This window comes from Bos indicus x Bos taurus, chromosome 4, assembly GCF_003369695.1.
Source record: "Bos indicus x Bos taurus breed Angus x Brahman F1 hybrid chromosome 4, Bos_hybrid_MaternalHap_v2.0, whole genome shotgun sequence".
Taxonomy (NCBI): domain Eukaryota; kingdom Metazoa; phylum Chordata; class Mammalia; order Artiodactyla; family Bovidae; genus Bos; species Bos indicus x Bos taurus.
This window is the reverse complement of record NC_040079.1, coordinates 37,270,973-37,285,613: the sequence shown is the minus strand read 5'-3', so window position 1 is coordinate 37,285,613 and position 14,641 is coordinate 37,270,973. Positions and strand designations below refer to the sequence as shown.

The 14,641-nt window shown below is 40.4% G+C and overlaps 1 protein-coding gene across 1 annotated transcript in view; it reads left to right on the top strand.

Moving 5' to 3' along the window:
• AMPH (amphiphysin) overlaps positions 1-14,641 on the top strand; it is a 212,888-nt gene that overhangs the window by 177,802 nt on the left and 20,445 nt on the right. Inside the window, exons 16-17 of the mRNA XM_027539161.1 lie at positions 1,583-1,630; positions 5,950-6,075. Of these exons, the coding sequence (XP_027394962.1) occupies positions 1,583-1,630; positions 5,950-6,075 (174 nt within the window). The remainder of the gene's footprint in view (positions 1-1,582; positions 1,631-5,949; positions 6,076-14,641) is intronic.

Here is a 14,641-nt window from a genome sequence, read left to right as displayed (position 1 = left end):
TTTGATTTTCTCTTTCTGTCTTACTTCACTCTGTACGACACTCTCTAGGTCCATCTACTTTGTTGATCCATTGGGTTGTTTTTGGCATTTCTACATCAACTTACAGTGCAGACTTTTTAGATCCTCCAAGTTACTGTTCATTTGTTTGCTTTTTAATTTCAAAATTTTGTTGCGGTTGTTTTTCTTTCTATTCTTTTTACCCTCATGGGTTTATGCCTTTAAAAATTAATTTTCTTCTTGTTATCTGGTTTGGATTCTGGAGGCAACAGAGGTAAATGCCTGTGTTCCATCCTCCATCTTTGACCAAATGTCACTGGCTTATCTTTTCTTTTGGAGAACCGTTGATATCTGATTATTTAGGGTTTTTTTTTCCTTTGAACTGGTTAGATTACCCAGGAAAGACTCTTCTGGTTTCTTGTCTGGAGGGTATAAGCCAGGTTACCCATATAATGGGGAATGAAGATTCTCCCTGAGATCACTGTTCCCTTACCTTGTCTCCATCTTGATTTTTTTACAATCCATATCCCAAATGAATATATTGCATACAATTTTATTTTTATTTTTATTTTTTTTCTAATCTTAATTTTTAAACTTTACATAATTGTATTAGTTTTGCCAAATATCAAAATGAATCCGCCACAGGTATACATGTGTTCCCCATCCTGAACCCTCCTCCCTCCTCCCTCCCCATACCATCCCTCTGGGTCGTCCCAGTGCAGTAGCCCCAAGCATCCAGTATCGTGCATCGAACCTGGACTGGCAACTCGTTTCTTACATGATATTTTACATGTTTCAATGCCATTCTCCCAAATCTTCCCACCCTCTCCCTCTCCCACAGAGTCCATAAGACTGTTCTATACATCAGTGTCTCTTTTGCTGTCTCGTACACCAGGTTATTGTTACCATCCTTCCAAATTCCATATATATGCGTTAGTATACTGTATTTATGTTTTTCCTTCTGGCTTACTTCACTCTGTATAATAGGCTCCAGTTTCATCCACCTCATTAGAACTGATTCAAATGTATTCTTTTTAATGGCTCAGTAATACTCCATTGTGTATATGTACCACTGCTTTCTTATTCATTCATCTGCTGATGGACATCTAGGTTGCTTCCATGTCCTGGCTATTATAAACAGTGCTGCGATGAACATTGGGGTACACGTGTCAATTAATTCATAGATATCACACTTTGATGAAACAATAAGATTAAGAATCCAACATTTAAAATGCTTAAATTTGTAGTTTAGATCCACTAAATTCTAATTCATTGATGGTGTCCTGGAGAGAAGCTGCAGACCAATAATGCCTTTGAAAACTCTGCTCTTTGTTGAATGCTTCTCATCATATTATTGAATTCTACTAGGTCAGATTTATATTTAAAATAACTACTGTCAGAAATTATATTTGCATTTTTTGCTTTTGATTTAAACTAAATGAGACAAATGAATCTTTATAATGTATTTGTTGATGCAATTCATAGAAACTGATTTAAATGATATCTTTGTGTTGCTGTTTTGGCAAATTAACTGAGACCCTAATAATTTGGAATCTTCTACTTTGTCCCCACTTTTCAACTCCAGGATACTTCATTGTTCACAATGCAGGCAGACCAGAGTATGTTCAACATGGTGAGTTGATTTGGTTTGTGTTTTGGGAAAATTTTTCATCACCACCAAATGTTCCAAGGTTGATCACTGTAGGTAATTTAGAGCTTAAGTATTCAGAGTGTGGTTTCTGTAGCTCTCTCTTTTCTAGAAAATAGGAAGGAAAGCTCCTGAAAAATCATGTGACTTTGTATGTGGTTGCTTCTGTTTATAAAGGCACAGTGATCCTGGCAAAAATCAAAGTGTAGGCTTCGATGGAACATGAAGTCTAGCCATTCAAGAACTGGATGTTTCTGTGTAACTATAGCTTATGCTACAGGACTGACAACGGAATTGCCTCAAGAATTCGTGCTGCAGAATAGATCCTTGCTTTTTCTTGAACCCGAGCTACTTCATCTCTCATCTCCTCTCTTTATTTTGTAACCTGTAGAAAGAAGTAATACATGGTAAAGATGTGATGCCTACTTTGCTGCCAAATGAGATAAAGAGAAAGTTTAGCTCAGGAGTGAGTAGGAAGCAGAAAGTTTACTCTGGGTGTTAGAGGAGATTCTTGCAAGATTGGTTATCATAGGAAACATATGTAGCAGCAGCTTACTCCTAAGGCTGAACAAAGAGACCTTGAGTAATGTCACTGAGAGCTTGTCATTGCTGCACTATGGAGGATTTAGGCTCTTTGAGGATTAGTTCAGGAAGGTTATTTGTAGTGTACTGCTTTTCCTGTGGGAATGGCATAGAATTATCCCAGCTTCTGGCTTTCACTTTGGAAACTCAGAATTGGATTTAAATAGAATGAATTTTTCCTTTTAGATGATTTTACTTCTAAGAAAGGATTTCTGCTCTAGAAGGTTAATTGGCCATTTTTCAAAGACAAGTGTTTCTTTAACACTCTGTCCATAGATGGGTGTATTTTTGCCTTTTGGGTAACCAGGTAAAAGGTGGAGTCTGTGATGCCTGCAAATGAAGAGTTAAATGTTTAAAATTCATATTATATTGGTGTTAATAATGGAGCTAGAGAGACTTATGTTTCATGATTATTAGTGGTTTTCAGTCTGGGTGATGGAGTAAGGGTTATACTGACACTGGAGGATGAGATTTTTAATTACCAATTGTGAATGAGTTAAAAAATGGAGAAACACTGCTGTAAAAAAAGGCAATGGGTCATCAGTAAATTCACACCTACTACAATTGCAAATTCCTGGCACAGAATCCAGTGGTTTTTAAGTTTCTCTGAACATCTCCCTACCACCCCTACACATACAGCTGGTTCTAGGATCTTCCATGTGGGCCCTTCTCTTCTCTTTCTCTGTGTTTTCTGAAGCAGATTTCTTGTCCTGTCTTTCCATTGGGGAGCTTAGCTGTGTCATGCCCAGCACTGCAGATGCTGCTAGTGTTGGCTCTGCACTGTGAAGGACTAGGAGATCACAGTGAACCTCGCCCACTGAATTGCAATTGTGTAGCATCTTCCCAGAAGCAGAACAATGTCTGGACATGGGTTCATTGACTGATCTGAGCAAAGCAGAGGCTGAAGTTGGTAGTCAGCTGCACATCTCCCTAGTCTTCATCTTGTGGCCCCAGGAGATATCCCTTGAGTACAAGTTTAAACCCTGTTGAATCTGCAAACCCTACTCTGGACTCAGGATTAGCTCCATGGCCCTTTGAAGTTCTCATTAGAGTAGCTGTCTTAAGTTTGGAGAAGGCAGTTACCATATTGGAATGCGTCTAGACCCTTAACTCCTCTCTCCCAAACCATCTTTTCTTACCCTGCATTGCCTGCTTTCCAGCTTATCACAGAGGATGCTAGAAAATGTGTACTCTAGCAACAATAGTTGTTCTGTTCTAAAGCAGGAATTCCATTTCTGAGTCTGCAGAGTTAAACTGTCCTGGCATCCTGCTGCCACTAATATATACAGAGAATACCTCTCCTCTGAATGTATAATGATGGCTACTTCAGTGAACACCAGTGCCCCCAGATGGGTACAGCATGGTATCAACCCGTTTAAAATGTTTGCCAGGGGAAGCTTCTTATAGAAAAAAAAAAAGTGCTTGAAACAGGGCACAATTCCTAAAGGTCTACTTTAAGATCTTTCCACGAGATGCTGTTACCTTTACTTTTCCTTCTATCTTGACAAAATATTTTCAATTTTACATTATCGTAGAAGGATTAGATAAGTGACTTAAGTTTCCAAATTTGAGCAGCCTATTTTATGTATAGTCATGCTGTCATGTTTCAACCTTACTCATCATTCAGTGAATTCTATTTGTCCCCCTAGAACTTAAATTTATAATGCTATATTATAATATTTGGCATGATATTATAATTAAAGGAAAATATTGTGACTAGTGGAATATAACCAATTCCTCCTCTTTATATTTTGCTTCCATTGAGTTATTGTCTGACTGCAACAAGCAAATACCATTGGACTTATTCATGAAAACACCCTGCCTATTCTTGCCGTGTATGAAACCAAAATTTCTCAGACTTCCAAGAAACCCAGACTGATGCAAATATTTTTTCATTTTAGGTTATCTTTGTGTTTGGTTTTGGGTTTCTTTTTTTAATCTTAATGTAAACAGATAAATTTATATGATAGATGTTTTGAAACTTCCTTGGCTCCTCGTCCCCCATTGCAGACTCAGCTCACAGTGGGGCAACCATCTGCCCATGGGTTTCTTTGTCTTTGTCAAATTACTCTTCCAATCCTTGTTGTGTAGGTCATTTGATATCCTCTCATAGCAAGTCACCTTGACTTCCAAAATGATTAGATCATACTGTGAGAGCTTATAGTATTTCTTAGCTGCAATGAAAACTTGTTCTATTATGAAGATAATTCCTTTTGAACAATACAAGTGAAATCTTTTCCAATAAAGAACTCCTGAGAGTAGAGTGAATTTTATCTCATTCTTTCTTAAAACTTGTGTCACATCGCCCTTTAAAGGTTATAAAAACCCATAAAAATACCAGATCTATGTACATTTATCTACCTAAGTATCCTTTTATTTTTATTATGCCCTTTCAAGAAAGGGGTAATGTGACCTTGGCATGGGTTGCAATGGAGGATTTGATGGCAGCATAAGAGAAATAGTTTGCATATTTATCCAACAGCAGGCTATTCATTATTTTCTATTATCTCAGCATAACTTCTCCATCACTTCCCTATGGAACCTATCCTGTGCACCCATTTCAGTCTACATATGAGAGAAAGATGGCTTTTGATTTCTTATGGCAAATGTTTGACAGAGATTTCTGAATCCTCCAAAGGTAATATTTATTGGAGACTCCTTACTCTTCTAGGAAAACACGTTTAAACTTTCTTGTGGTTTAAACACCTTGATGGAAAAAGATCTTAGCATACCTTCCAATGGCCATCTGTATGTTAATCTATGAATCAAAAGAGAGGAAATAGTTTCAGTAGCCACGGCAACATGCATTGATTGGCTGTGCTATTTTTCATAGCTAGTTATTATTTAATCTTGCTAACTTTAAAACTGAAAAAGTCTGGAGCTAAGAGATTCCAGAGGTTTTGTTCAGCATGTAATTGGAATCAGGAGGGTGTCTGTGGGTAGAGGTCCTAGTAGGAAGACAAGACTTCACTCTGGTCTGCACAAGAATCTGATTGATATCAAAGAGAATACTGCTCAGTAGTTCCTTAAAGGATTAGTTTATCATGTGAAAACGACTGATGACTAAGGATTTTGTTGGAAGGAGAAGTGAAATATAGGGACTGAACAGAAATGTACGAGGGCAAGGTATCTATAACTGTGGTGGCTCCTTGCCGGGTGGCTGAGTCTGTTCCTCCTAGCCGGGTGGTGGCACAGTCATTCCATAGTGACCTTTCGTATGCATTAATGCATTTTGATCTGAATCATTAGGATGACCCCTCAGTTTTTTGGCTGCATTGCCCATCAACAGAGCGGGCAGTGCCCAGAACTGTGTTCTCCTTGAATTCTTCCTTACTCCTTCCAATTTCCAAAGGAGGGAGCTCCTAGGATCTCTTCTGTCTGTCTCTGCTCCATAGTGCAGAGTACTGTATCAATGTCCCAAGAAGCGAATACTCAGAATGTTGAAAGCAAGTGCAACGAGTCACCAAAATGGTAAGTCTTTGCCCAACTTCAAAAGATATCACAGTGACGTTATTGTGAAACTTAATATGTTCATTCCTAGACTTTTTCAGTTCTGTAAAGAACCATCATGCTTAATCTGGACTTTTTTTTCCAGCACACATTTAATGAAGCTAATTACCTATATCGTGATGAAGAAAATTGTTAATTGTCCAGTATTCCATAACACTATCTGTTCACATGTTGAATCTTTTTCCTCTAACCCTCGAAACAAACCATCAAAGGCTGAATCTGAACAGGCTCCACCCACAGAGCCGAAAGCTGAGGAGCCCGCTGCTGCTGTTGCACCTGCCACTGGGCTGGACCTTGGATTGGACACCCGGGCTGAGGAGCCAGAGGAGGGGGCAGCGGTGAGCGCCACCTCCCTCCCACCCTCCGCCCACCTCCCCACCACTGCTGTGCTCATCTCATCCCATTTCTCCCTTCTCATTCCTGTTTCACTTGGGCCACATCACTTCCATACCTGTCACAGCTTCCCAAGTTCAAATGGCCTTTATTCTTTTGACAGTGAAAGTTCATTCTCTTATTTTTTATTTTTTAAAAAAGGAAGATATCCAGAGACCTGATCTAACACTGTCATGTTGCCACAGGCTTGGTTCTCAATAAAGGATACCTTGAATCTTCCTGCTACTCTCCCATTCATGGTAAAGAGGTGGTAATAACTCACAAATAACCAGACTTGTTAGTGCTTGCCCCACCTATGATGGCTAATGGCGGACCTTCCATTAGGGACCAACCTGCAGATGATAAGTAGAAGGGTAATCACTTTGTTGTTTATGTCTCCGTATTGATTTCTTACAGTATTAGTCTTGTAGGTTGGTTTAGGCCCCATGAGGGACTGAAATCCCACATTAAAAATCATTGAATCTACAAGGATTCCTATGTGTACCACTGTTTGCTCAAAATCAAGTCTGGTACTGGTTGTCATAATATGAGGGAGCTTAAGGATCTATTTTGTGCAGAGGTGAAGACTCGTCTGTCTGCCTGGAAACCTCTCACCTTGCTCACTGCAGCTGTGTACCACAGCACATCCTAACGCAGAATGGGCTCTATACACACCATACTGAATTGCATCATTTAATACACGTGGAAGTGTAGAATGATACCAAAGAAAATATAATCCAAAATACCCATGGAGAGTGAAAAGAGTTTATTTATGAAATGCAGTTAAAGCATCTCCCAAGAATTTAATCAGAGTGTTGCTGCTGCTACTGCTAAGTCGCTTCAGTCGTGTCCGACTCTGTGTGACCCCATAGACGGCAGCCCACCAGGCTCCTCTGTCTCTGGGATTCTCCAGGCAAGAATACTGGAGTGGGTTGCCATTTCCTTCTCCATTTAATCAGAGTACCATTTAGTAAAGGCTGTAGTATTAACTACAGCCTTCATGTAATTTGTACAGAGAGGAGAACCAATCTCCCAGTTTCCAAAATAATATTGCCTAGATGAGATAACTAGAGGAATGAAAGTTATATTTTTCCTGTTGGTGCCCTCTGTTATTTTGCCACGAAAAGGCAGGTCATCTGTCTAATTTATCATTTATTAATAGAGTAGAAAAATAAATAATAGGGCAAGATAGTGATGCAAGTATAAATTAAGAATGACTCAAGAAAAATGGTCATATTTTCCATGTAGAGGTATAGAGTTGGGCCAAATCCTGTAAAGAGAACAAGAAATGTTCTCTTTCTGCTAGATTGAGTCCCTCCTAGGAGGGCTGCTTGCACAGACTGTAGACTGGGAAGTGCTAAGACACCGTGCTCGAGGGGAGAGTTTTCTCAGCTCTCATCCCCAGATTCACAGGTGATCTTAGGAACTCAGTGCAGATTGAACTTTTTCATTTGGTGTCAGATTGTGATGTCTGCACCTAATTAGGGTGATTTATGTAACAAAGGAAGGCTTCCCAGGTGACTCAGTGGTAAAGTGAGGTGGCAGGTGACTCAGCCTGCCAATGCAGGAGACTCAAGAGACATGGGTTCAATCCCTGGGTCAGGAAGATCCCCTGGAGTAGGAAATGGGAATGCATTCCAGTATTCTTGCCCAGAAAATCCCATGGACAAAGGAGCCTGGAGGCTACAGTCCATGGGGTTGCAGAGTCAAACACAACCAAGGAACTGAGTGGTGGCGGTTTAGTTGCTAAGTCGTGTCCAACTCTTGCGACCCCATGGGCTGTTGTGACCCCATGGACTCTTGCGACCCCATGGATTTTTGTTTTCTCAAATTCTAAGTTTATTGGTTGTCCAGTGAACAATCTGAGTCAGTTATCAATTATCAAGTACCTACTTTATTATACCTACTACATTTATCAAGATTTATAAAAGATTGGTGATCTTTGAAATCAAGGGTAGTATTAAAAATACTTAACAAGCTGCATGGTAAAACATCAACCATTACTAAACCTGGTTTCCCTCATGTTGAGTGAAGATATATTTGAAAGAATTCTTCATTCTGAAAATACTTGTCTCCTAAACTTCATTTGAACTTTAAAGAATAGAAATTTAGATTCCTTGTGAAATAGAAAGACTTCAAGCAGTTGACTTCTCCACCCTTAAAATGAACTAAAACATAATAGTAAGAGAGGGCAGCTCACAGCAGTTCAGTTTGCCTAATGCCCTTCAAAAGTGGATCCTTTTCATGTGTTTAGAATGAACATACTTGGATGAAGTCAGTTCTTCCCCAAGTTCTCCCTTCTTACTTAAGCAAATAATGTCAGACAGAATGTATTTTTGTTCTCTAACATAGGTTTATAGCTTCTTTCCCTTGGTGATAATCAAGATAATATTAGGGTTATTTTTTCTAAAGAAAGGTCTCTTCAGTTGCTAGATGTGTGATATTCAGTTGTAAAGACACAAAATCCACACTGTGTCCCAAGCTATTATTAAGCAGACTGGCTGTGGCTGTCATCAGTCAGGATGGGGTTGACGTGACCTTTTGAGGTCCTCATTTTTGCTACCAAAATGTCACCACATGGTTATTATTTCTAGTCTTGACAGAATGCATTTCATATTAGGTGAAATTTGTGGTGGTTTTGTTGAAAAAGAAACAAATGTAATTTTGAAAACAGGAAATTTAAGCAGTGGTTCACAAAGAAACCCTGGGCTCTCAAGAGAGGTTTATTACATTTTTGTTTGTTGTTTTATTCCCTGAATAGCTAATATTGCCTTTAGTTTTTCCCTGCAGCACCAAAAGCACCAAATTTTACCGCTGTCTCTGCGGGATGCATTTTAAAAACCAACACTTGTTACCTCTTCTCTAGATGTTTCCATGTTATATAAGTACTGAAAATTTTCTTTAGGAAAGATAATCAATATTTGTTTAGATATATATTAGAGAAATAGATTAAAAAATAAAGATGATTTTTTTCCTATATTTATTTCATTTTCTTGCAGAGAACCCCTTCTTTCTCTAAATTTCTGTCTGATCCTATAGTTTGCTCAAACGATGTGAAGTGGACCAATGTCTTTTTTTCCTATTAGTTTTAAAGAAATAATGCAGTGTAATTGAGTTTAGGGTTTAGCTTTGTTTCCAAAACAAATAAATGGGGAAAAAAATCACGATAGATATTTTTTAAATATTTAGAATAATTTTAGAATCCTGGAAGGTGAAACACTGACTACTTTTGATTTTTTTTGTGTTTTGTTTCTTTAAATATTTCACCAAACTTAGGTTGACTTGTCAAGGCCAATTTAAACCAACAAATATAGATGGATAGATAGATAGATATAGATAGATACACCATGAGCTTCATCTTGCCAGGGAATAGCTCTTTCTGTGTGTGTAGAAGGCATATGCTAATTTCCCCCTTCATTCAGCTGGTAGACATATTTGAGCCTCTCTAGATGTGAGGCTCTGTTCTGGTTCTGGGGGATACAGTTTTGTAGGCAGTAGCTGTGGCTCCAGCCATCCTAGTTCACACGGAGTGGTGAGAGAGGAGGCTGACATTGCACAGCACTCGAGGCATCCTACTGCAATGAGCACATGGGTGAGAAACAGCATTGAGTTTTCTCCTTGTGCTGCGTGGGCTTGGGAGCTCAGACTTCCGCTGTGTCTCTACCTGTGAACTCGGATCTGTCAGGAAGACACTGAGGACCAGAGGAAGCCAGATGAGGCCGATTTCTTGTCTGCTCTTCATTATCATAGAATTATGTTCAGATGCAAAGCACTCACTCTGAAGTATGCCTTACATATATAATTATATATATTTCCCTGGTGGCTCAGATAGTAAAGAATCTGCCTGTAATGCAGGAGATCGGGGTTCTGTCCCTGAGTTGGGACGATCCCCTGGAGAAGGGCATGGCAACCCACTCCACTCTTCTTGGCTGGGGAATCCAAGAGGCAGAGGAGCCTGGTGGGCTGTGGTCCAAGGGGTCATGAACAGTCAGACCTGACTGAGCAACTAACACACACACACACACACACACACACACACACACACACCAGACTAATTTGTGTGTGTGTGTATGCATGCCTTGGAGATGGATTTACCTCTTTACTTTTCTTAGAAAAACAAAATCACAGGAATGGTTATTTTCTCTGAGTTTGACTGCACTCCTATTAGCAGCTAACTACATTCTCAGTATCCCTCAGGCCAAACAAATAGCTGTTTCTTTTGTGTCCCAGGCACCCAGCAGAGATCCGGGTGTATAATGTATGCCCAGTAAATTCTGAGTCATTGATTTGTTGATTGATTGACACTATAGTCTGCTTACCTGAATGAGACTACAGCCAAAGCTATTAAAATACAGATATTACAGGATCATTTTCTTTCTGTTTCCATTCAGATAATTGAATTTTTGTATCTAGGAAAAGAAAACTGTTTATTGTGATCAAAAGCAGGACCATCTATCTTGTTATGCTGCCCAGGAGCCCTGTGACATCTGAGCCTCAGTTGCCACAAATGGAAAATGGGGTTAGTGTTAATTGCCTTCACAGTTTCCTACAAGGGCTTGGAAATAATCCACATTCCTAGTTTAACATCTGGTACATAGAGGTTCCTCAAACAATGAGAGTTGGATAATATTATTGTCATCATCTTCATGATAAGTGGTTCCCCCCAAGATAAGCACAAGTCAGCAATACCTTTACTCTGAGAAGGGGAAGGCCAGAGATGCAGAGGTATCACCCCCCCCCCCTTTTCAGTTTGCTGCACGATGATATTAAGGGACTCGATTTTGTATAGGTCCCCACCCAGGCCAAGTTCCTCTTGGATCCTGAAGAAGCTGCATCCCATCAAAATTCTTTGCCCTTTCCAAGACCACTTTGTCTCTTCTAGGGGACCTTCCTGTTGGGTCCACTGATAGGAAGTATTCCAAACTTCACTGCCAGGAAGATATGAGCATTCGGAGGCATGCAGCCTCCTTCAGGAACAGTGGAGAGAACACAAAGGCAGATGAGTTCCAGAGATTGACACAAAGTTGATTCCAGTGGTCGGGCCAAGAACTTATTTTTTCTCTGCCATTGTACCAGGTCACAGGGAAGAGACAAAGTTAACCAGGGCTAATATGAAGGTAACAAGATGATAGACAACTCTGCATGCCTCACACCTCACAGAGCAGATTGACTTGGGGTTGTCAGTTTCCATATCTGAAAATGGGGTGCTGGTTGTTTTCATATGTGGCTGATATTAAGTATTCATTAGCCACCTACCAGCTGGCATACACAGACTGTCTTCCCTGCTTCCTAGGGTCTCATGTTCCAAAGCCCTTTCTTGCAAGACCTATGTGAGGATTGTGTGATGTTGTTATTTTGTTCAGAGTGTTATGATTACATATGAACATGGACATGAGGTTTCAGTTTATTCTTCTATCTTCAAGGAGCCCTTTGTCCACAGTTGGTGCCTAGTGATTTTTTAGGTGTTACTTTTGGCATGTACTCATTTTTTTCTATTGAGGTGCAATTCACATAACATAAAATTAATCAATTTAAAGTGAACCTAACATGAATTAATTGATGTTTTATTGAGGTGCAATAACAGTCGATTTAAAGATAAAACCTCAGTGGCTTTCGTACATTCCTAATGTTGTACAACCACCACATCTGTCTAGTTCTGAAACCTGTTCATCACCCCACATTAAACCCTTGTGCACATGGTCCCCTCCTCCCCCCCAACCCTGGGCACTGCCAGTCTGCTTCCCATCTTTATGGACTTTGCTACTCTGGATATTTCATATGCATAAAATCATACAATATATGACCTCTTGGTTCTGACTTAGTATATACTTTTATTTATTTATAATACTGAGTCTCAAGCAACCCCAATACTGCCTTACTCTGTGTGATCTGCAGTAAAAGGCAGTTTATGACTACAGACACCAGAGAATTAAGGTATAGTCAGCAGGACCATATCGAATGCTAGTAATTGACGTGCCTTCTCTCACAGCAATCCCAAGAAAGATGATACTTAGGAATCGTTGTCCCAGTTTGCAAATTAAGGAGACTGAGACACAGAGAGTTGAAGTGGTTTAAATGAAGATTACGTACACAGAAAGCGATGACATGAAATGTGAATCCTGACATTTTAATTCATAGATACTCCTCTCTTAACTACTACAGAGGCTATGTTTTTCAAAAATGCAGGTTTTAAAAGTATGTTTACAGACCAGTCTAAAGCCAACAGGATTACAGTTGGGCTGAAATCCCTCCATGCTGATACCAGAACTTTCTCCAACCCACACTTAGACTTGGTACATATTCCTGGTGTGAAGCTGAAGGGTCAAAAAAAGGAACAGAAATGCTCATACAGCCCCAACCTTGAGCTTCTCTGAGGCAATGAGCATCCTGATCCTTCACTTTGGCTGCAAAGCAAGGATCTAAGGTGATATAATTGGAAAGATCACTGAATAAGAGTCTGGAGAATTGGCTCTGTGGCTAACTGCTGAGGTGGCCTTGGGGAATTCATTGGGGGAAGTCATTTTCCCTTTCTGACCCAATTTTCTTCATCTCTCCTCTACAAGTTGTGCTTGATACACAATATGTTCTCTTGCTGCTCTCAAAAATCTATGACTTATTCCATTAAACAGTGAAGAATTTCCAAAACCCCTCATGGTAACGAGTACCCTTCATTCGTGTCTTATAGCTTCTATTTGCTAAGCATATGGGGTGACGGATTGGCATGGAGTATATTTTACTTACCCTAGTCAGAGGCTGAAATATCCGAAGGAAGACAGTTGGGTCTTCTAAGGGTGACTATCAACTCCCTATCCTTCCTCAAGACCCAGTCCCCGACTACCATCTGGATGGGTCCCAGGCTACCCAGGGAGGTGCCCATGGTTCTGGCAGGGTCAGGGTTGGGAGTTTTAAGCATGGTGACATATAGGTGATTGGCAGATCTCCAGTTTTTGGTCTGGACTCTGGGTGTGCCTGGTAGCCCTGCCTCAGCCTTCTGCCAACCTGAGCCTGGACCTACTCACAAGGAGGCAATTTGAGCAGTGGCAGCAAATGCTCAAAGACACCATAGCCATGCAGAGTGAAATGTTTATTGTGCAGTAAAGGCATTTTCCTTAAATAAGCTCTTTGCAACTCCCACTGAGGCTGTGTTTTGTGGCTACTTCTGAAACTAATACTTGATCACATCAAAACCTCTGAGAGTGTGCAACACACAATATTTACCTTTGCTTGTAAAGATAAATCCACTTTTCCTATTCATTTCTCCCAAAGAAGAGGCTGCAAATAATCTCTAATTAAAGCTTTGTTTTAATATGTACTATTATCGGATAGTCTACTATGACCTTAAAGGCCAAATTAACCCCAAATTCATTAACTTTAGTATTTCAGCAGGAGATTGTAATTTATAAAGAAAGTATGGAGCCAAATCGGACAGATGTTGCCATGGCAACACCTCTGCCAGCAGCTGAGTTGTACTGGGACCAGGCTGCTGAAGGTTTATGATGGGACTGCAGGCTATGCTAGGAGAGTAGATTGAAAAGGATGATTAAGATGAAGGTCAGGGAGGTGGGGGGAAACCATGAAATTCCTTGATTAGAAAGAATGAAAGTGTTAATCACTCAGTCATGTCTGACTCTTTGCTATCTCATGGACTGACGCCCTCCAGGCTCCTCTTTCGTGGATTTCTCCAGGCAAGAATACTGAAGTGTGTTGCCATTCCGTTCTCCAGGGAATCTTCCCAACCCAGGACTGAACCCGGGTCTCCTGCATTGCAGGCAGATTCTTTACCATCTGAGCCAGCAGGGAAGCCCAGAAAGAAAATGCAGAGGGTAGCAAATTAAGTTTGTAATACCAGGTACTACAAAGGAAGGGGATACCAGTGGTGGTGGGAGGGCTCATATTACAGTTGTACTGAAGGGAAATTGTCACCTACCATTTTGTTTTTTGGGTTATTTTTTAATATTTATTTGACTGAGCCAAGTCTTAGTTACAGCATGCAAACTCTTTAAGTTGTAGCCTGTGGGATCTAGTTCCCTGACCAGGGATTGAACCTGGGCTCCCTGTTAGCTACTGGACCATCAGGAAAGTCACTGCTGTGTTCTAAGTGTAGTTCATGTGAAAAGGGGTACTCTCCACCAGGCTGTGTCTTAGGACAGGGATTTTCTCTTCTCTAGTTGCCTCTTAAGCTTTTCTTTAAGATGGATCCTTAAATAAATCCTGTATTTTCATAACACGCTTGCATTTTCAGACAAGTCAAGAGCTCAGGTTGGATCCAGAAGAAGGCAAGGGCAGCCTGCAGCCAGGATCCACACTGTGGGATCCATCTCCCTTTTTTACTTCCCAAAGGGACTCAGGGGTCACTCCAGCTCTAGTGTTTATCAGTGGGAGAGTCAGAACTCTCCAGGGCTACTCACCCTCCATCATATTTCCTCACTTGTAAAATGAGAACACAGGGCAGGTAGGGGGCTTACTGTACCTGCTCATATCCCCATCTGTGAATGTGCAATGCACAGTATTTACTTTTGTTTGTGAAGATAA